Consider the following 22,718-nt stretch of genomic DNA (forward strand, 5'->3'; position numbering starts at 1 on the left):
GTTTAGAGGATTGCAGCAAGGGGATCCTCTTTCCCTCTCTCTTTATATTAGGTAGTGAAGTCCTCTGCAAGCTCATCCTTAGAGAGGAAAATCTCGGGTACGTCTCTAGAATCTCCCTCAATCCTAATTGCCCTCCCATCTCCCAACTATTTGAAAATGACCAACAATTTTCTTCATAGCCACTCACAATGGAACTCAGGCTATCACTAAACCCAAGATTGTTTGGGGTTTAGTGCACAGATGAGCATACATGAGGCAGCTGGGAGACAGAGCATCAGATGTTCAAAAGCAAAAAACAGATGCATAAGTTTGACTACTTATACTGCTAATTAGACCATAAGCATTCGATAAACAGGAGAAGAATGGTGTTTCTTCTTTTTTGTTGGTCCTCTTATTTGAAATACCATTGTGTAAGGAAGGGGGGCAACCCCATTTACTGTGGTCAGTTCATACTGATTCATTAATATGTCTTGGACTACTTACACTATCGCTCAAATTGCGGCCCTTGGTTTCAAATGGGAAGAGAACCACACAGATCCCTGAAAAGAAAATTACAATCTCAAAGAGAACAATGGATACTGTTTGATGACATCCCTGCACTAAACCCACTGCCACAAGAGGACATATTATTCCACCAATTCTTCCTATTGAGCTTGCAACCCCAACACCTGTTGTTCGGACTGAGGTTGGGTATACCTACAATTCAAGCACAATCATATAAAGATTAATGCTATCAAATCAATAGAAAAGATACAAAAGAATTGAACATATCTTGCCCCTGATTGGAATGCTTTGATATATAACCATGCAAACTAATGCTACCAAATCAATAGAAAAGATACAAAAGAATTGAACATATCTTGAACTGCCCATAAATTGAATTTTCACATGTAATCTAGAGTAGGCTAAAACAATTAGTTTAGACAATTAAAAGTTAGAACTACAGGAGATCATAAAGCATCTCAAGATAATTAATCCAACAAAAACTATTTTGAGTTCAGCCGCAATGATCAGAATTCCACAGATAGGAGTAGAGAAAAAGATTTAACTTATAAGAAAAACTGTTGTAAGGCTGCTTCTGTCCACAAGTAGCTGGATGTCCAGATATCATCAACATTTTGACAAATAAAATTGTCATAGCAACTGTAACTAAATTAGGCTTTGGACTCTAATTGTGGATCTTCCAATTATACACTAAGGTAACACGTAACAACTCGCATAAAATCTTATTATTATTCAAGTCAATCAAAGCCATACGAACATGAATCCTAAAGGAGTTTCTGTGTTTATTTTTTAAGCAGTTATTAGCAAAGTTTCAGAAGTTAGACAAACAATGCCTACTTGCATGCAGGATCTAGGTGGGACAATTTCTAGTTGATTTTATCAAAGTACTTTATGGAAACATACGAATGTATACTTGATCAGTTTTACTCCTCAACAACCAGCTTTAAGTTTTAATAAACTGTCCAGGGTAACAAGTGCACGAGCGGACTGATACGCCTATTATTTATTTTTATTTTTTTATAAGGCTGATATACCTATTGAATTATATCATGCAAGGAAAACCATGACCAAAGCTTGTTTCCTAATCTTTCTCTATTTTCCTTTTGTGAGAAAAAACTTCAATATTCAGAGATGTTTAGCTACAGCTTAAGTGTTATAGGTCCAAGAAAAACAATATATGACATCTATTTTTATCAAGCATGGGCTCAGGTGTCAGGACATCTCTCTTCATCAGGAACTGATTAGCACATATGAAAGTTATTGCCTCTTAAGATTATAATTTAATTCTACAATTTACCTCTGGAGCATATATATACACAATTGTGAATGTTGCTGTGATGCATATTCGAGCTCCAAACAGAAGGCCTGTTGTTAAACCCTCAGGCTGATGGAATACCAATGGAACCAGAAAAATGCAACATAGGAAGAACATAGCTGACATCGAAAGCTTACGACCCAGTTTATCTACTATAGCGGCTGATATGAGGATCCCGGGAAACTCTTCATGTAAAATATGGTTAAATGTCACTTGACTATCTTCCAGAAGTATGAAAACATATTTTTTCTTCTCATGACCAAGAAAGATAATATTGATACATGTAGATCAATTACCTGCAAAACTCGCAATGAAAATATCTCTGTAGTTCACATCATGGGAGTTCTGTGACTGCAATTTTTTCTGCGTGCATTTACTATATCCATTGTTCAACTCAGATGTCAGCAACACAATGCCATAATATGAAAAAGCGTTCCCAAAGAATACTACCCATAAGAGCAAGGTAGACCTAATTAATTTTGGTGAAAGAAGCAAAAGCAGTGATGAGATTCCCCCCAGATTAGAATCTATCTCCTTCTGGGTTGCACTTTCAGTTCTTCTCGATGATAGCAGATGTGCATCTTCTGATGGAATACTCTTTTCTCCTAGTTCAACTTGGTTATCAGAAACAAGAATGCCAGAAGGGAGTTTTGTTCCATTTATTCTAGCTATTTTCTCCAAAACACTAACTGCATCACTTGTCCTACCCTTAAGGCATAAGTACCTAGGTGATTCAGGTGTTACTCTGTAGAAAAGAAGGAGGAGTGATGATGGCAGAGACGAAAATGCAAGTAGCCACCTCCAACCCAATCTTGGCATGACAAACTGCAAATAACATGGCATAAATATGAAGGCACCTGCTTCATTTAATTTAATTTTTTCATACAGAATCCAGACTAGGGAGAATACAAAGATCTAGACTCGAATATGTTACTTGACTGCAATGCTTTCTTCTTATCGATTATAATGAGCACAATATGGTTGAATTTGTTGAAAGCATCGTAAGTAACAAGGTGAATTGCTAGCCTCAGTGAATTGCCAGCTTATTATGTCACATTTTAATTATCATACTTCTCACTATCTTGGATACCCATGTTAAAATAAGAATGAGGATCCAATATGTGTGTTATAGTATACCTACCACACTGGGAAAAAACTTTATCAGAAAATAGCTAGGATCAACAGGGAAGTTTGCAGAACATACAATATTAACCATAAAAGAGCAGACAAAAAAAAAAACTTTTCACCATTAAAATTAACGTCTAACATAAATAACACTGCAAAATCTATTAATAAGACTGCAATTCCCCTGCTTCCTGAATTTAAATATGGAAAAGTGAGAGTAAAATAGGAAAAAGAAGATACCAAGATCTGGTAAGAAATTGTATAGTAGAGAAAAAAGAAAAACGAGAAGGTAATCATAAGTATACCCATGCAAGCAAAGCCTCGAGAATCGTTCCAATCGTCCAAAATGCTGAAAAAACAACCATCCAAGTCCCTCTACTAGGAGCAGGAATGAACTCTAGAAACCAGGATGATAGTACAGGGCCGCCTCCCAGACCAACGCCGACCAAACAGCGAAGAGTAATCAATGATAGATAATTAGGAGCAAAAGCACTAAAAAACCCAGCTACAGAAGTCACTGTTGCCGTAATTATGAATCCCTTCCTGAAGGAATAGATGGAAGCAAGCATAACTCTTAGGACACACTAAAAATTACTTTGAAGAAATTAGCAAGCAGCAAATTGAAACAGATTGTAATTTCTGATAAAGAGTAGTAAAAAAAAGTTAAACAAGTGGGGAACATTGCAATCTGGAAAGCAAAAAGGTTGGAAGCAGGACAGACAGGCAGCTCTTGAAAAAGCAGAGTGAAAAGAACAAGAAAAGCATGTACCAATAGTTATGACGAGATGATGATAAGCGTGATTGCTTTTCCTAATCTTACTAGGCATGCTTGTAAGAAAAAATCCAAACATATACACTTTAAGGCAGTGATGAGTACTAATAAATATGTAGATATTACCATCTTTCACTATTTCTTCAATATATCATTAGCTCATTATATGTTTAGCAATTTAGTTACTTCACATTCAAAGTAACTGCTACCTCTAGCAATACTGTATACTGTATAAGCTTCCAGTATTCATAAAAAAAAAAAAACTGTATAAGCTTCCAGTTACCTTAAAATAGTGACACTGTTTTTTTCTATTAAATAAAAGAATTTATGCGGAAAAGAAACAAGAATTTTTTTAACCTAAAGACCTGTAAACCACTTAAAAATGAAGAAGAATGTGACAAAATAACATCTATCTAAAGGTGTAAATCATACGCTCCACTTCAGGTAACCGTGAGCTATAAATCCAAGCCAGAAAGGTTCTAGAGCACGGCATTGGAGTGTTGATTCAATAAATTAGCAAAATTGCTCTTGATAGACTAGGGAAGGGAAAGGAATGATACAAGTATTAGAGAGCGCACATGCTCACCCACAAATCATGACATTTCGTTGAAAAAAACTCCTTTCACCAAGATGAAGCCTACTATAATCCAAAATGATTAAAACCAATAATAGCCACATTCACACAGGAAAATTCTAAATATAAATTACACATAATCCAATTGAAAGATTATCACATAAAAGATCCATGATGAACCCACAGAAAAAGGTGTCCCCAACATGCGCGAGTTTGTAGTTTTGTGAAACTATAAACTCAAAGAGGCATACAACTATGAGTTTCACTGTATTGGGCCAATATGTGACATGAGATTGAAGCAATATTCTTACAGATGCAAAGACAATCTTACATGTACAATTGTTGAAGCAGTTCTTAATTTGATCCAGAGTCATAGATGCTTTATTGAAGAGCGGCAGGGTTTTAGTCTCCTTTCCCTATTCCTTAAAACCTCAGTCCCAATTAAAAAAATAATAGGACCCACTGTGATGCAGGAAGGAAGCAATAAAACAATATAGGAAAAAGTAAACACAGACTTGAAAAAAAAGGAGTCCTGCATTTCTTCTCCAAGGGGTGATTATGACATCTCACCACAATCTAGTAATATCAGCATCTCACCACTAATAATAAAAAAAATCTCAACACAATCAAGAATAGTGGAGTTACACCTCACACAATTATCATATCTCAAAATTATATTCAATTATGATCAAGGGAGTTGACTGGCTAACAAACCTGGCCCCTTCAAAGTACGTCAGTCTTAATTACAATAAAAAATCTATAATTTGGTTATATACATAATTTACATAATTAAGTTACGCATTTGGTAGATTGCATACATGAACATGTTATGTAGATAGTAGAGAGCATACATGGCATCGCATGTATATACACAGTCAACATAACATGTTCTCACACTCATCTTGGAGTGTGCTGTGGAATTATTACATCCACTTAAAAGGAGTAAAGGTGCAAGGTGCCTATGAAGTAAATGATATATTGCAGATTCCAGAAAATGAAGAGGCTTCAAATATTGCAGAGACTCTTTATGAATAATAAGATGATGAAAATAGGCACCTTCTTCCGTGCTTGTCTGAGACTATGCCCCATGAATATGCTCCAACTAGCATTCCACCAAACACTACGCTCGTTATTAGGCTCTCTTCATTAGAAGATAGCCCCCAGGCAGACTGAACTGCTGGTCCTACAAAAGAGAGTAGCATCATCTCCATTGCTTCTGAAACCCAACCCATGCCAGCATAAGCAAGCACCAGAATTTGGAATTTTCCAAACCCCATGGCCACAAGAGCTTCATCAACGGTGTACCTTGAGGTTTCATCTCCCATCTACAAGTACGGAGAAAATCTATGATTTAACTTAAATAACAGAAATGCAAATCACAGATTGCGTAATGCTATATAGTGGAGTATTATTTGCCATCTGCAGTGCCACAATTAAGTTTTAGAGAGTATGACTTATTCTCTTTTTCAAGCCACAAGATTAAACAAAGTAGCTAAAAAGGAGGGAAACAATATCCTGGGTTACTCCTATTTCATGATTAGATAGATATTTCTGATTGCTTGCAAGTTCATTTTTTTAATTTATCCTATAAACGAAAAGGTTCTAATTTTTTTCCAAAACAAAAACAGAGAAGAACACCCATTATTAGAGCTTTTCTGATATTTTTTAATGTCAATTTATACAGGCGCTCAGTAGTTACAGAACTACGTATAAGAAAACAACCCAGGATTGCAGTGAGGAGAATCCGATATGCTCAAAACAGGAAGTACAATAAAGAATTATTTTTACAGCATAAAGAAGAGATTATCAGAAAACAAACATCTAGATATATAGACGCATATGATGAGATCCCAGCATTTGATGGAAATATGATCGAGTAGAACAAAACGAACCTAATAAAAGCTTGGATCTTTTTCTCCTTCTGTGACAATGAAGGTCAAAAGGCTTGGGGAGAGAGAGGGTAAAGTGGTTGTTTGTTTGTGAGGAAAGTGTCCGAAGTTGGAAAGAGTTTGCGTCCGATCTAATTCAGGATCCGCTGGATCATAGAAGGAAGAAATATTGGTTGGTTGACGCTTTCCCCGCGTCGCTCTTTCCTCTCAATCCAAAAGTCCAAACTCTTCCCTCTCTCTCTTCCCTCTCTCTCGTTTAGTCGTTCCCATTGGCACGCATGTTTGACTTCGAAACATTTTGTTCCAACTTCCAACACCACAGGTTGTCTAGATTTGTTTTCTCAGGCCTCACTTTAAAAAAAAAAAAACATTCTACATTCATTAATAACAAATATTATAAACTAAATCTGAAACATATATTATAAATTAATTATAATATTAATAGCTTTTCAGTATACACTGGTGATTGACATGGTCTAATCTAAATTATAAATCTCTACAAATCTAAAATTCGAGGGCCAATATAACTGTGCACAACTCTATCCAAGTCTATGATGACACACTCTACGGGCGAATTAACAACAGGCTATATGTTTTTTTAACTCAGGCTCATTTGGTTAGATAGAGGAGATGAAAAGAAAAATCTATAAATAAGAGTGATATAATTTATAAATAATAGGGAAATAATTTGAATTAAGATAATTTTAAAAAATGAGACAAGTTAAATACAAATATTAATATAATATAATTTTTATTTTGATTTTTAAAAAAATTAAGTTTTTTTTATATATTTTATTTAAAAATTTGATAAAATTGTAATAATTAGACGAAGAATTATAAAATTTAAAAAAATCCAATGGCATATATTTAATATTTTCTCCACCAATGGCATATATTTAATAGCTTCTGGATATGACTAATCCCTTTGGAAAGAACATAACGTGAAAGATTTTCAATGTGGACCTGTGAACAGAAATTAAATATCTTTCAATCCTCAAATTGAATTAAAAAACTAAAGAAGAAATGCAAGAAGTTTTACTGTATATAAAAAAAAAAAAGATAAAGAAAAAAGGCATCCAAAACTCGTGCCACTTTCAGTCCTGCAAGAGATAAAATATAGATAAAATTCCATGGATCCAACATGGGGCATGTTCTCGTTGGTATTTATGAAATTTTTGAGAAGAGGTTATTGGTCTTCTTCAAAGGATTAATACTAGTATTTGTATGTTTTTTAAGAATGTAATATGGTAGTAGATTATTTTGTCAAAGAAGGAGCCCATAATTCGTGTTTGGATCTTCGGGCTCATAGTCATCTTCCTTGTAGACGTAAAGGTTTGTTATGTCTTGATAAATGGTCTTTACCTTATGTGCGCCTAGGCTGAGGGATGCAGCGGATTTTTTTCTTGAACTGGAGCAGTTTGTTTTGGCTGGTTCGTCATTCTTTCATTTTTTAGTTTATTGATTTTTTGGTTTTTATTGAATTTTATCATGTTATCACGGTATTCTTCCGTCATAAGTGAAGATTTTTAATAAATTTTAGAATGGATTAGACACATGACCTTGCTTCTTAAAAAATATATATATATATAGATAAAATTTCAGTTTCCTAATTCTCTCACAAAGAAAAGAGAACACAGAAGAAGAAAATACTTAAATGCTTTACAAGAACATGAAAAATGGAAGAGTAAAAAGCTTCCAACTCAGTAATTACCAATGCTCTCTCGAGAAATTAAAGAAACCCAAAGAATCTTTGAACATCAATCATAATGACTTGACATATTTTCTGGACACATACGCAAGCATTCTGGACACATGCGCAGCTACTTGCAGGAAGAGTTGGGTCGATGATTAATGATTTGCTCGGCATCTTTTTTTTTTTTTTCTTTTTAATATGATGAGTAAGTTTCATCAATATGATGAGTAAGTGTCATCAGAACTCAAGAAATCTAATCAGTTTAATGATAATGACTTGAGTTATTTTCTGGACAGATGCGCAGGAACTTGCCAGAAGAGTTGGGTCGATGATTAATGATTTGCTTGGCATTTTTTTTTTTTTTTCTTTTTAATATGATGCGTAAGTTTCATCAGCACCCAATAAATCTAATCGGCACCACATATATATAGCCTAAACAGGTCATTTCCCATTTTCCCTCACTGAATTAGAGTTGAGATATGAGATAAATTAAATTGAATTTAAATTATTTATAAATAATAGTGAGTTGAAATAATAAAATAAATTTTATGAGATTCACTTAAAATAAGTTTAAATGTATTTATGAAAAGTTAAAAAAAGTTGTGAATCATGCATGTAAAGAAGTGTTGAGTTGAAAAAAATTATGAGTCTCACGTATAAAGAAGTTTTGAGTTGAGATGAGTTTAGTGATTTGAAAATTGACTGTTTAAATATTAGATTCAGATTAAAATTAGACTAAATTGAGATAGTCCAAGTTTCAAACGGGGCCACAATAGAGTATGCAAAAAATCACAAAATACAACTTAGGACAATCAATTTGCCTATAAACCATGAAATCGAGTATAAGATGCTTAGGATTTGAAACAAAATGACTAGGTCCTTGATTTTTATGCAATAAATATTCAAATAACACAACCCATTTACCTCACAAGCAAGTTCTAACTTGATTTATGCATTACATCTTACATGTCATGACAAAAATTTTATCAAAACATATTATCAAACCTGAGAGATTCTAGATTGAGTTTAAAACAAACTCTTGCATGTTTACCATCATTCCAACAAAGATCCAAACTATAACTCTTCGAAAATAAACTCATAATCCATATATCAAAGCCTCAAGAACAACATACATAAAAATCAAAGCCATAGGATCAAGTTTCTAGAATCGAAATCACAAAAACTGTTTTGAGCCAATCAATTTCTAATACTTTAAAGATCATGCAAAACTCTTTTATAAAAACCCAACATGCTTGAATCATACAATAAACTTTCATATAAACATGTTAACACTTCATCATATCAAGATATACCTAGTATTTGATCAAAAACTCCACAAAACTACCAAAGTTCATAAAAAACACTAAAATTGTCAACATCGAACCATTCAACCAAAAACATTAACTTTCATCCATCAAAACTCCAAAAAGAATTAACCAATGCTAACCCAAGTATTCAAGACTCAATATTAAACAAAATAGAAGAGGATAAATCAACTTACAAAAGCTTGGAAGGCTAGTGATTACGCCCAAAGAATAATGCGGTAGTTGTAGCATAGTTTTGAGGTGTCGATTCCACAGAGACACAAATTAAAAAAATTGTAGAGTGAACAAAGAAACTAAAGAAAGATATTAAATGATTAATGGAGAACAAAAATTAATTTTAAATACAAATTAAAGTGAAGCAAAGTGACTAACGGAAAAAGTACTCAAGTTTGCCAAATAGTAAAGTGTCAGGAATCCCTTACAAAAATATGGTATTTTAATTATCTTAATTCATTGAATAACTCAATTGGGAACTCAATTTCTAATATTCTCAATAGGAAGGTATAGATTATAAACCAAAATTAAACTAAATGTAACCCTTTAAAAAATTATTCACCATTTTTAAAATACATAAATTATTATCACTATTAAAAAAATCTAACAATAACAATATACTCAATAAACGATATTACCAATGCTCTTTCGAGAAATTATGGCAAAAACAGCAGCAAAAGAGGATTAGAAAAAGTATAAAAGAAACCCAGAAAATCTTTAAACATCAATCATAATGACTTGACATATTTTCTGGACACATACGCAAGCATTCTGGACACATGCGCAGCTACTTGCAGGAAGAGTTGGGTCGATGATTAATGATTTGCTCGGCATCTTTTTTTTTTCTTTTTAATATGATGAGTAAGTTTCATCAATATGATGAGTAAGTTTCATCAAACTCAAGAAATCTAATCAGTTTAATGATAATGACTTGAGTTATTTTCTGGACAGATGCGCAGGAACTTGCCAGAAGAGTTGGGTCGATGATTAATGATTTGCTTGGCATCTTTTTTTTTTTTTTTTCTTTTTAATATGATGCGTAAGTTTCATCAGCACCCAATAAATCTAATCGGCACCACATATATATAGCCTAAACAGGTCATTTCCCATTTTCCCTCACTGAATTAGAGTTGAGATATGAGATAAATTAAATTGAATTTAAATTATTTATAAATAATAGTGAGTTAAAATAATAAAATAAATTTTATGAGATCCACTTAAAATAAGTTTAGATGTATTTATGAAAAATTAAAAAAAGTTATGAATCATGCATGTAAAAAGGTGTTGAGTTGAAAAAAATTGTGAGTTCCATGTATAAAGAGGTTTTGAGTTGAGATGAGTTTAGTGATTTGAGAATTGACTGTTTAAATATTAGATTCAAATTAAAATTAGACTAAACTGAGATAGTCCAAGTTTCAAACGGGGCCACAATAGAGTATGCAAAAAATCACAAAATACAACTTAGGACAATCAATTTGCCTAAAAACCATGAAACCGAGTATAAGATGCTTAGGATTTGAAACAAAATAACTAGGTCCTTGATTTTTATGCAATAAATATTCAAAGAACACAACTCATTTACCTCGCAAGCAAGTTCTAACTTGATTTAAGCATTAGATCTTACATGTCATGACAAAAATTTCATCAAAACATATTATCAAACCTGAGAGATTCTAGATTGAGTTTAAAACAAACTCTTGCATGTTTACCATCATTCCAACAAAAATCCAAACTATAACTTTTCGAAAATAAACTCATAATCCATATATCAAAGTCTCAAGAACAACATATATAAAAATCAAAGCCATAGGATCAAGTTCCTAGAACCGAAAACACAAACTAAGCCAAAACAAAAACTGTTTTGAGCCAATCGATTTCTAATACTTTAAAGATCATGCAAAACTCTTTTATAAAAACCCAACATGCTTAAATCATACAATAAACTTCCATATAAACATGTTAACACTTCATCATATCAAGATATACCTAGTATTTGATCAAAAACTCCACAAAACTACCAAAGTTCATCAAAAACACCAAAACTGTCAACACCGAACCATTCAACCAAAAACATTAACTTTCATCCATCAAAACTCCAAAAAGAATTAACCAATGCTAACCCAAGTATTCAAGACTCAATATTAAACAAAATAGAAGAGGACAAATCAACTTACAAAAGCTTGGAAGGCTAGTGATTATGCCCAAAGAATAATGCGGTAGTTGTAGCATAATTTTGGGGTGTCGATTCCACAGAGAGACAAATTAAAAGAATTGTAAAATGAACAAAGAAACTAAAGAAATATATTAAATGATTAATGGAGAACAAAAATTAATTTTAAATGCAAATTAAAGTAAAGCAAAATGACTAACGGAAAAAGTACTCAAGTTTGCCAAACAGTAAAGCGTCGGGAATCCCTTGCAAAAATATGGTATTTTAATTATTCTTAATTCATTGAATAACTCAATTGGGAACTCAATTTCTAATATTCTCAATAAGAAGGTATAGATTATAAACCAAGATTAAACCAAATGTAACACTTTGAAAAATCATTCACCACTTTTAAAATATGTAAATTATTATCACTATTGAGAAAATCCAACAATAACAATATATTCAGGAAGCGATATTGCAGCAAAGAATGAAATCAATATAGAAAAATAATTTATCCACACATAATCAAAGAGTCAATGCATTCAATAGAAAAAGCATGACTGAATCTATAAACAGAATAAATTTTATGATTATTCGGAAAATAAAACATCAACAATGAATTGAGAAAGATAAAACAAAAGAGTTTTAATAATTAAAAATCAAATATATAAATTAATAATATCATCTACTGTGCAAATTCATCCCTAACCCTACTTGAGAATTTAGTTACCCATAAATATAATGGACAACAAAAATCTCAAGAGAAAAATAGAGCAAACGGTGGCCATGAAAATTAATTTCAGATCTTCTTCATTCAAACTGAGCCGTCTCTTCTCTTCTCAACTCCCCAATTTCGTTCTAATGATATGCTTAAATAAGGTAGGAAAAAAAATCCTAATGTTTTCATATTCTTGCACACAAAATTGCCTAAATTTCAGGACTTAACTTGACAGTCACGTATGCGCTTTAGGAATTTGAATTTGGAAATCCTTATTAGAGACAACTTTGTAGCCCTTTAAGATAGCTTTCCAACGCATCAAGAATCGCATTAATAAAAAATTTGAGCGGAAAATTATGATTAAAATACTAAAGTGTATCCATTCTATCTCCTAACGTATTTTGGACTCTGATCCGAATTACTCTCAAACCCCATCATTATCCTTATTTGAAAAGTCATACACTCGTTGAAAGTTCTTAAGTTGTTCCAACGTCTTGCCCACTAGAAATTCATTTGAATTTGAATGGGTTTGGACTTGCTCTTTTATAGACTCTGAAATTAAACATAAAAAATATGCTCAGAAGTATTCCAAAGTAAATGAAACTCAATTCAAGAATACACATTAATTTCAATGATTTCTATTAATATTTTAGCATTTTAGTCCAATAATAGGGTATGTAGAGTGCACTTTCGTACACTCATCACACCTCCCAACTTGCTTATTGTTAGTCCCTAGCAATTTCTATGCTAAAGAGATGAAAGAGATGAGAATCACTAAAATAAGCCATCAATTCACATTTTTCAGATTCACATATCAAAAATAAACTAAGGAATCCAATAACCCATCAAGATCAATCTACTTATAGTAATTCACAGAGTGTGTGTGTGTTCTCCAAGCTATAACCATCTTTTACCACTAACCTTGACACATGCAACATCAAGAACATCTCAAGCAAAATGTTCAACTTCATAACTCATGGGTATAATAGTGTTTCGTGTAAGAGCTCTCTCTATGGAGTTGACAAGTGGTGTACACATAATCACATAGAGATTTAGGTAATTATGAACAAGCAACAAGTAAGCATTGATCTTATGATTTGAAGTACACTAACAAATGAGAATTCAACAATTCTTTCCAAAAGCTTACTTAGGATTAGAATGGTCAACACAAAAGGTTGTAATGTGGCTTAGGTTCGGGACTATATGAAAAAAAATAAAAAATGATTAAAAAACTTTCAAGTACATACAAAGGGAATCTCATTAAATATCTCAGTAGACCACACTTCTCACTTGATGTACTCTCCAACTTTTCAGATCATCGAATAATGCCTCTTTTTTTTTTTTTCTTTTTCATTTTTTTTATAATTTGGTGAACAATTATGTCACCCTGGTATTTTGCTATTTCTATCCAGTCTTGGTATTTTTGCCTTCGAAGCTTACTCACTTGAATACCTTGTAACTCATGTTTTTCCCTTTTCTCTCTTTTTTTATTTTTTTATTTTTTTATTTTTTATTTCGTACAAAAAAAAAAAAGAATTCCACATCTAGTACACACTTGGAAATAATAAAGGTATGGAAAATCAGTGTATAGGTTATACTCCAATATGGAGAGGTATGGATAATGTGGGCATATGAAAAGAAAAAGCTACATGTGTTTATTGGCTTAAAGTTGGCTACTAGGGGTCTATGATGAAAATGGTTAGCTTGAAAGGCTCAAACGTTGATCCTAAGTTGACCTTCGTCATATCCCAAGTATATCCACCATCTTATCACAAACCATGTAATGATATTCTCACAGGAAGTGCCCAATTCAACATATCAATAAACGCTTATCACAATTTACTGCATTTTTAGGCTCTCAACCCTCTCCAAAACTCACATGAATACTTAAGCAAAAGAGTTCTCTAACTACATGTGTCAAACCACCGTCTTACCACAAACCTTGGATGAGTGCATTAGAGGTTCTGTGAATGCCTTAGCAAAAATGATTATGGTGGGATGTCTCAGCAAAAATGATTATGGTGAGTTTGGTGAATTCATGAAAATGGCTATGAATGAGAATGAGTACACATGTGAAAATGATGCACGTGTGATGCAAAATTAAAAAAATTTGACACATGAAAATATGCCACAAAGTTCTAACAAGCATTTTAAATACTGAATTTGCACCACCACACCCAACTTAAATGAAACATTGTCCTCAATGTTTAAGAATCAAATTTGAATGGTGAGTAACTAAAAATGGTAGAATATACTTGATGAGTGACGTGGGTAGCTCGCTAAGCACCAAAGATGGTACCCTGAAATGACAAAATAAAACTAACCTGCATGGTGTGGTCAAGGTTGATAGACCGGATCCACAAGTGGAATGTCTTCCACTTCCAGAACTTGCCTATCAATTAATACTTTAAGGCGTTGACCATTTACTTTAAAGATCCGACCATCCTTAGAATCCTCTATTTCTACCGCCCCATTTACAAAAACATTCTTCACTAAAAGGGCCGGTCCACCTAGACCTAAGTTTTCCTAAATGCTTATGGAGTCTAAAATCATATAAGAACACTCGATCATTAGGCTTAAACATCTTCCTACTAATATTTTTATCATGAGACGCTTTCATTTTAACCTTATAAATTTTAGAGTTCTCATAAGCATCATTTCTCAACTCCTCTAACTCGATTGACTGAAATTTTCTAAACTTACCCTCATTCAATTTAGAAGAAATACTAACAGGGAAAGTGTCACATCGGTCGAGAAATGCATGCTTAGGACCTAGGGGTAGTGGCTTCAATTCCAATTTGGGACTATCCATGCTTAAAGGGATTTGCTTTTCACTTTTTTTAGATAGCTCCTCAAATTTGAATTGCCAAATATGTGGGCCATAATCATGAGGTTCATAAAAAATAACACAAATATTAACAACATTAGATGAATCATTTATAGTATCAAACTCAGAATTAACAAGAAAACATTCAGGGGAATTATAATCATGAGTTGTGTTAACTTCCTTCTCTATGAGTGTGTCAATCATGTATGTTTGGTGGCACTCATCATCCTCCTTGGGCTGATTATTGATGTAGAAAATGTTGACCTCCATAGTCATGTTTCCAAAATATAGTTTCATCAATCCATTCCTATAGTTTATAAGTGCATTAGCCGTAGCAAGGAAATGCCTACCTAATATGAGAGGAAACTTAGAGTCAGAGTCAACAACCGACTGAGTATCCAAAATTAAAAAATCAACAGGGTAGTAAAACTTGTCGATTTGGATCAAAACATCCTCAACTATCCCTCTTAGTTTCTTAACTGAACGGTCAGCCAATTGAAGCACAACAGAAATAGGCTTAATTTCACCCAAACCAAGCTGCAAATAAATGGAATAATGCATCAAATTTACACTATCTCTTAACTTAGCACTATCGTTGCTTTGTTCCTCTTCAACATCCTCTGACTTATCAGTTGTTGGGATGTGTGAGGACATGCCACTTCGTGTCACAATGGCATTGACCTCTTTTAAATTTTCTTTAGCCATATGTTGACCTTGGGGTATGAATAGAGCTTGAGAAGGGAACTTGCCATGCTCATTCACACTCAAGGAGCTCATCAATTTGGACACTTGGCTCTTTATTTCTTTATTTTCTTCAACCACCTACGTAATTAAAGATTCAAACTTTTGGTTAGTCTTACCATCTGCCTTAATAAAAGTAGGGGTGTAACCGGTCCGGTTCGGTCCGATTTTGGATAAAATCTAGGACCAAACCGGTATGTACCGGTTTTGTATTTTTCAAAACCAATTACGTACCGGTTACCCTCCTAAACCGGTACTTCCGGTCCGGTTTTTCGATTTTTTTAAAATGTAAATTTCACAATTTGTCATTAAAAATTTGTTTATAAAAAAAAAATTGATTTAAAAAAACTGTTTTATATTTTTATTAATATATTAGACTATATAATAGTATTAATATTAGACTATTGGTATAGTTATAAGTTATATATTAGTATTAGTTATAAACTTTTAGTGATTTAGTATTAACATTTTATGTAATAATTTATAAATTATAATAAGAAATTATTTCATATATGAATATATATGTTATATATAAAATTTCACATAAAAATTTATAATTATACATTATATATAAAACTTATATATATTAATATTTAATATATATAAAATATTTTGTATAAAACTTATATATAAAAATATTATTTTTTATTTTTTTTAATCAACCGGTCCGGTCCGGTTCGGTCCGGTTCAAAAAATCCCAGAACTGGAACCGGCGGGTTTTTACATTTTAAAAACCGGTTCCGGACCGGACCGGTTCAAAACCGGTAAAACCGGTCCGGTCCGGTTTGAGTTTACACCCCTAAATAAAAGCATGCAAAGTGTCTTCTATAAGACTCCTAGAAGATGAAGGTGCATGATATGGAGCAGGATATGATCTAGGGGTTGTGCAGGCTGCTAGTTTTCAGACTTCCAGCTAAAATTGGGGTGATTGCGTCATCCCAAATTATAGGTATCAGAGAAAGGTGTAAAAGGTTTATTGTACATACCTAAGGCATTACATTATTCCTCATAAATCTCTCTCATCTCAGCAAGTGTGGGACACTCTTGGGCAAAGTGATCTACCCCACCACACATAAAATATGGTCCAAAAGACTCTGCATGATTAGCCACGTGTGTTGATTTTAAGTCCTTAGTCTTTAACACATCTAGCTCCCTAGTGAACATCTCAACCCTAGCCTTTAGGCTATCATCTTCCTTGATATGGTAAATTCTACCACCATTTGGGTTTCCTGCAGGTTGTGACCTATTTGTGCTCTCAGTAGCACTGGGCCCAATCCAAGTGTGAGCTTTTTCAGCAAGCTCATTAGGGTATTCTATGGCCTCATCAGGATCTTTCTGTAAGAACTCACCATTACACATCATCTCCACAAGTTTGCGTTCTCTAGGTGTAAGTCCCTTATAAAAATAGCTCACTAAGCGCCAATTCTCATATCCATGATGAGGACACATACTCAATAACTCCTTAAAGCTCTCCCAAGACTGATACAAAGTCTCACTGTCTTTTTGTGCAAAGGTAGAGATTTGCCTTTTTGATGTGTTGGTCTTATGTTGGGGAAAAAATTTATTAAAGAAGACCTGAGTCATCTCACTCCATGACCCAATAGATCGGGGTCTCAATGAGTATAGCCAACTCTTAGCTCTATCCTTCAAAGAGAAATGAAAGAACTTAAGAGTCTCACAACGTCATCAGTTGCATTTTGACTATGAGAAGTCGCAACTACTTCCTCAAACTCCCTAATGTGCACATATGGATTTTTATTTTCCAAGCCATGAAAAGTAGGGAGTAACTGTATTATCCTTGCTTTAAAATCTAATTGGCAAGTATTAGCTGGAAACATGATGCATGATGATGTGGCTGTGCGTGTAGGGTGGAGGTAATCATGAAGAGTTCTAATGGGTTGATCTCCATGTTCACTCATTTCTTCGGGACTAGATGGATTGTCAAATAAAGGATTTAAAAAATTTGATTTTGACTCTTCCACGGGACTATAAGCAAATCTACCCAAGGCGTCTCTATATCTTTGCATGCAAGGTAACAAAATACTAAAAACTAAAAATACTATGAAAAGAAAGGAAACAAAATAATGCAACAAGCTGAAAGAGAGAACGAAGTTACCGACTTTACAAACTGCAGAAAAGAAAAACTATCTAGCAATTCTTCTACCGTCTCCCCAGCAACGGCGCAAAAAATTTGATTACGCCTAAAGAATAATGTGGTAGTTGTAGCATAGCTTTGGGGTGTCGATTCCACAGAGACACAAATTAAAAAAAAATTGTAGAAGGAACAAAGAAGCTAAATAAAGATATTAAATGATTAATGGAGAATAAAGATTATTTTTAAATGCAAATTAAAGTGAATAAGAGTGACTAACGGAAAAAGTATTCAAGTTTGGCAAATAGTAAAGTGTCGGGAATCCCTTGCACAAATATGATATTTTAATTATTCTTAATTCATTGAATAACTCAATTGGGAACTCAATTTCTTAATATTCCCAAACAGAAGGTATAGATTTATAAACCAAGATTAAACCAAATGTAACCCTTTGAAAAATCATTCACCACTTTTAAAATACGTAAATTATTATCACTATTGAGAAAATCCAACGACGACAATATACTCAGAAAACGATATTGCAGCAAAGAATTAAATCAATATAGAAAAATAATTGATCCAAACATAATCAAAGAGTCAATCCATTCAATAGAAAAAACATGACTGAATCTATAAACAAAATAAATTCTATGATTATTCGGAAAAGAAAACATCAACAATGAATTGAGAATGATAAAACAAAAGAGTTTTATTAATTGAAAATTAAATACATAAATTAATAATATCATCTACTGTGTAAGTTCATCTCTACCCCTACTTGAGAATTTAGTTACTCATAAATATAATGGACAACAAAAATCTCAAGAGAAAAATAGAGCCCATCATTATCCTTATTTGAAGAGTCCAAAACTCGTTGAAAGTTCTGAAGTTGTTCCAACCTCTTGCCCACTTGAAAGTCCTTTGAATTTGAATGGGTTTAGACTTGCTCCTTTATAGAATCTAAAATTAAACATAAAAATATGTTCAGGAGTATCCCAAAATAAATAGAAACTCAATTTAAGAATACACATTAATTCCAATAATTTCTATTAATATTTTAGCCTTTTAGTCCAATAATAGGGTATTTAGAGTGCACTTTCGTACACTCATCAGCTAGAGCACAAAGCTGCCCAGAATTTTCTCTCAACTCTCTCTTGGTTTGCTCTTGGAAAAGTGAGGAAATGAGCTAAGTATGTGAAGTGAAATGCAAGGGGTGTAAAATCCAACTCTCTCCCGAAGGGTCACTATTCACCTGAAAAACTCAAAACTTTTTATTGTACCATAAAATCTTAAATATTTATACGAGTCTAATGACGTAACTAGTTTCATAAAATTCTACTCCTAAGTGCATCAATTAAATAAAAAGGCAATTTCATCTACAATTCACCCAAAAAACTTGAAACTTTTTTATTACGCCGTAAAATCCTAAATATTCTTTCTAATGGCAAAATTCGTTTCATAAAATTCTACTTCTAAGTGCCTTCATTAGATAGAAAAGAAATCTAGTCACCATAGTGGATCGAGATCCGACTACGCTAACAGACTAAAATCTAATCAATTGCTCAATTCGTCAAATCCCAAAAGGCGATGTTTTAAGGTCTAAAGAAATTCATCTATCAAGTTTCTTTTGGGTCGTTACATCCTCCCTTCCCTAAAAGAAGATTTCGTTCTCGAAATCTGTGTGTATATAAAAACACAACTTACTACTACAACAAAGTAAATAATATACTCACAAGGGCTACTGCCCGTCACTGGCCATAGAATCTCTAGGTGATGCGGGTGGAGGTGAATCAGAATCTGTAGTAGTGGAAAGCTATGGTAGATAGTATAGCGTGTCGACATCGGAGTCATACATCATGTTGGCGAAATGTCCCAGATCAATATGCTGCTCAACCTCCTCCTCATCATCACTATCGGGTATACGCCCCTACATGAGTAGACATCCTCGATGTTTTGACAAGATCGATGGTCCTAATGTCTCAGACTTAGGAATGGTGACGCGCTTCTTAACAGCGTGGCTAGACTTTGCCTGGTCAAGTGGCCTCCTAGTGTGAGAACTATCTCTATCGACCCACGTAGACGGGTGGCGAGGTGGAAATTGCTCCTCATTAGGAAAGGCCCTTCGCTTGTAATCCTTCCTATGGCTGTCTATGTCCATGACGTGAGTGCAATGGTGCTCCCATTTCTCCATCACCCGACAGTAAGCAACGATTTTCCTATCTAGCTCAATGAGTCGACTCCTACGGCGCTCCTCTCTCATCTCTCTAACTCTCTGGGCAGAAAGTGTGGACTTCCACGCAGTCTTTCTCTCATGCCATGAAAGCGTGAAGCAAATGATGGAAAAAAAAATCCCACAAAACATACCATACATGGGGCCATAACAAATTTGAGGTGAACATACTTCATTTGATATCAAAACAAATGAAGTACAAAGACTAACTATTGCAATGCAACCTCGTACAAGATGGTTAATATAGAAACAATTGAGTCAGGTTCACAAACAAAATAAAAATTAAACTATAGTCCAAATAGATGAGGGTACTTGACTTTCATATCAACTTCTTTCTCCCAAGTTGCTTCCTGAACATTATGATTTTGCAACAGTACTTTGACCAGTGAAATCTTACGGTTATGCAATTTCTTCTCTTTTCAATCAATGATTTGCAATAGTTTTTCCTCATAGGTCATGTTTGGTTGCAATGGAATAATCTCGAGGTCTATGACAGCTAGAGTCTAATCTCCAAAGCTTGTCTTTAAAGAGGACTCGTGGAACACATTATGGATTCCAAAGAACTCAGTTGGTAACTCCAATCGGTACGCAATCCTCCCACTTTTTCCAAGATCTCGTGCACTCCCGCATATCTTGGACTTATCTTTCTCTATATGTTGAGCCGAGCTACTCCTCTCATGGGACTTTCACATAGACCCAGTCTCTGACTTCAAAATCCATATTTCTTCTTCTATTGTTGGCGTAACTCTTCTGTCAACTTTGCTTCTCCCAATTCCCTTCATGGTCTAGGACACAGGCCCTAAGCATATCTTCCATAGTCTATATCGTCCTCTCGGTTTGTCCGTCTGCTAGAGGATGATAGGCCCTATTGAATTTTATATTGGTACCCTTCAAACTCTACAAACTTTGTCAAATCCAAGACATGAAATGAGGATCTCTGTCTGACACAATCGTTCTTGGTATCCATGCAGTCTGACGATATCTAACACAAAAGCCCTTGCCAATCTTTCCAAAGAATATGTATTCTTGATGGGTATGCAGTGGGCGTGTGACGCCCTCAGGCTTTGCTTGGGACTTAATGGAACTTGAACTGTCGGGACGTGCAACACAAGGTCATATACCCCCTTTCATGACAGATAAAGATGTAGTGCACCTAACATGCATCTAACAGTATACAATATTCACAATGGATAATTTTTTCTTTTGAGCAATACACAATGTACCAGAAGTATTATATCCCAAAATATAATCATGATATAATAATGATCATATCTCCAAAAGTCATAACAAGAAGTCTATATCCAAAAGGTACAGAGACGACACTCCATAATTACACATAGAATATATAACTATTGGACTAAATCACTAAGCTACTCACGCAGCTCTGCTATAATATCCAAAATCCTATCTAGGAAATGGAGTATCGATGTGATCAACTCCTCGTCTTCGCTCTGTGGTCTATTCGACCTCGTCAAGTTGGTTAGGGGCAGATTCTCCGGGTCTGGATGGTAGTTAGTACTACCAAGTGAGATTTTCACAAATCTCAGCAAATAAGCTACTAAGCTACCAACAATATACATATGCATGCATGACAGTAAAATAAAATGTATGCATCATGACATGAACTTGAACATATGTGACGTGACTTGACAAATAACATGACACGATCTTGATTTGAAATTAATGTGACTATACATGAACATGACATGACTTGACTTGAACGTGTCATGACTTGACATGAACATGACCTAGTTAAATATATATGGTTATTTAATGTGAACTGTAGATGCTCCACGACTCCCCAAGGACCATGTGCTCCTACCGGTACCACATCACATCATAGGCATCTGCACTAGCTGTAAGTATGTCATAATAACTAAACTGATACAAAATGTTAAACGTGTGGTTGGCACCCCTAGTGTTGGGTGCCTGACTTCACTCCGGTAACCAGTTACTTAGGTTCCATTTGAAATCTGTTGATGGTACTTTGTCAACCTAGGAGATTCCACAAACTAGTTTAAACACTCCAGCGTGAAAAAATAAGTTCCACCAAGTTAAATCCACATCCTAGCACTTAGGGTCGGGATAAAATAAAGACTAATGCATGTCTTACTTAACTCATGACATACTCGTTTAAAATATGACATGGCATTCTTGACACATAACAGTGACATGGCATTCATGTAACAAATAAACATGTAACAAATAACTGATGACATGACATATATGTGAAAGATAACAAGTAATAGATAATTGATATGGCATTCATGTGACAGATAAACGTGTGACAGATATCTGATGACATGTCATTCATTTGACAGATAAACATATAATAGATAATTGATGATGTGGCATTGAATATTATAACAATTACAGTAAGTATAAGCGACATGAATATAGACAATGGTGGTCTTACCGTAGTATATACATAAATATCCTGAGAGTAAGGTAGAGGTAACTTACAGTTTTTTTGCATAAAGCGAAAGCGTAGCGTAGCGTTAAGTGAAGCATAAAAAGTCTTAAATTGAAATGAGATATTTTCTAAGGTTATAATATCTCATTGAACTCTTATAAAACTAAAACTTACTTAGGGCTAAAATTGCAAAGTTACCTATCTACTTATGAAAAATTATAATTTTGCCTCTAAAATAAGGATTTTGCATATAAACTCCAAAACTTATCAAAACTTACATTTCTCATGTAAATCTTGTCCTAAATCCAAACATCAACTCAAAAAAACTTAAAACTAAACACAACCATAAGAAAC

At 33.9% G+C, this 22,718-nt stretch overlaps 1 protein-coding gene and 1 non-coding gene across 5 annotated transcripts; one reads left to right on the top strand and one right to left on the bottom strand.

Moving 5' to 3' along the window:
* Positions 1 to 348: 348 nt before the first annotated feature.
* LOC109004261 (organic cation/carnitine transporter 7) lies at positions 349 to 6,506 on the bottom strand. Of its 4 annotated transcripts, none has more exons than XM_018982757.2 (6): positions 6,183 to 6,506; positions 5,347 to 5,615; positions 3,250 to 3,487; positions 2,116 to 2,644; positions 1,802 to 2,004; positions 349 to 696 (listed from the first exon to the last, which is right to left on the bottom strand). In XM_018982757.2, the coding sequence occupies exons 2-6, from the start codon at positions 5,613 to 5,615 to the stop codon at positions 448 to 450; spliced, it is 1,488 nt and encodes a 495-aa protein (XP_018838302.1). In that variant the 5' UTR covers positions 6,183 to 6,506; the 3' UTR covers positions 349 to 447. The 4 variants fall into 4 exon arrangements, with proteins under 4 accessions (XP_018838302.1, XP_018838303.1, XP_018838305.1 ...); XM_018982758.2 differs by lacking the exon at positions 6,183 to 6,506 and adding an exon at positions 6,110 to 6,170; XM_018982760.2 differs by lacking the exon at positions 6,183 to 6,506 and adding an exon at positions 4,622 to 4,706 and having other exon boundaries at positions 5,347 to 5,435.
* A 10,552-nt stretch (positions 6,507 to 17,058) lies between these two features.
* LOC118349148 lies at positions 17,059 to 17,166 on the top strand. The gene has a single exon (XR_004802138.1). It is a non-coding gene; the product is annotated as a small nucleolar RNA R71 (small nucleolar RNA).
* Positions 17,167 to 22,718: the final 5,552 nt, after the last annotated feature.

Source organism: Juglans regia, chromosome 7, assembly GCF_001411555.2.
Source record: "Juglans regia cultivar Chandler chromosome 7, Walnut 2.0, whole genome shotgun sequence".
Taxonomy (NCBI): domain Eukaryota; kingdom Viridiplantae; phylum Streptophyta; class Magnoliopsida; order Fagales; family Juglandaceae; genus Juglans; species Juglans regia.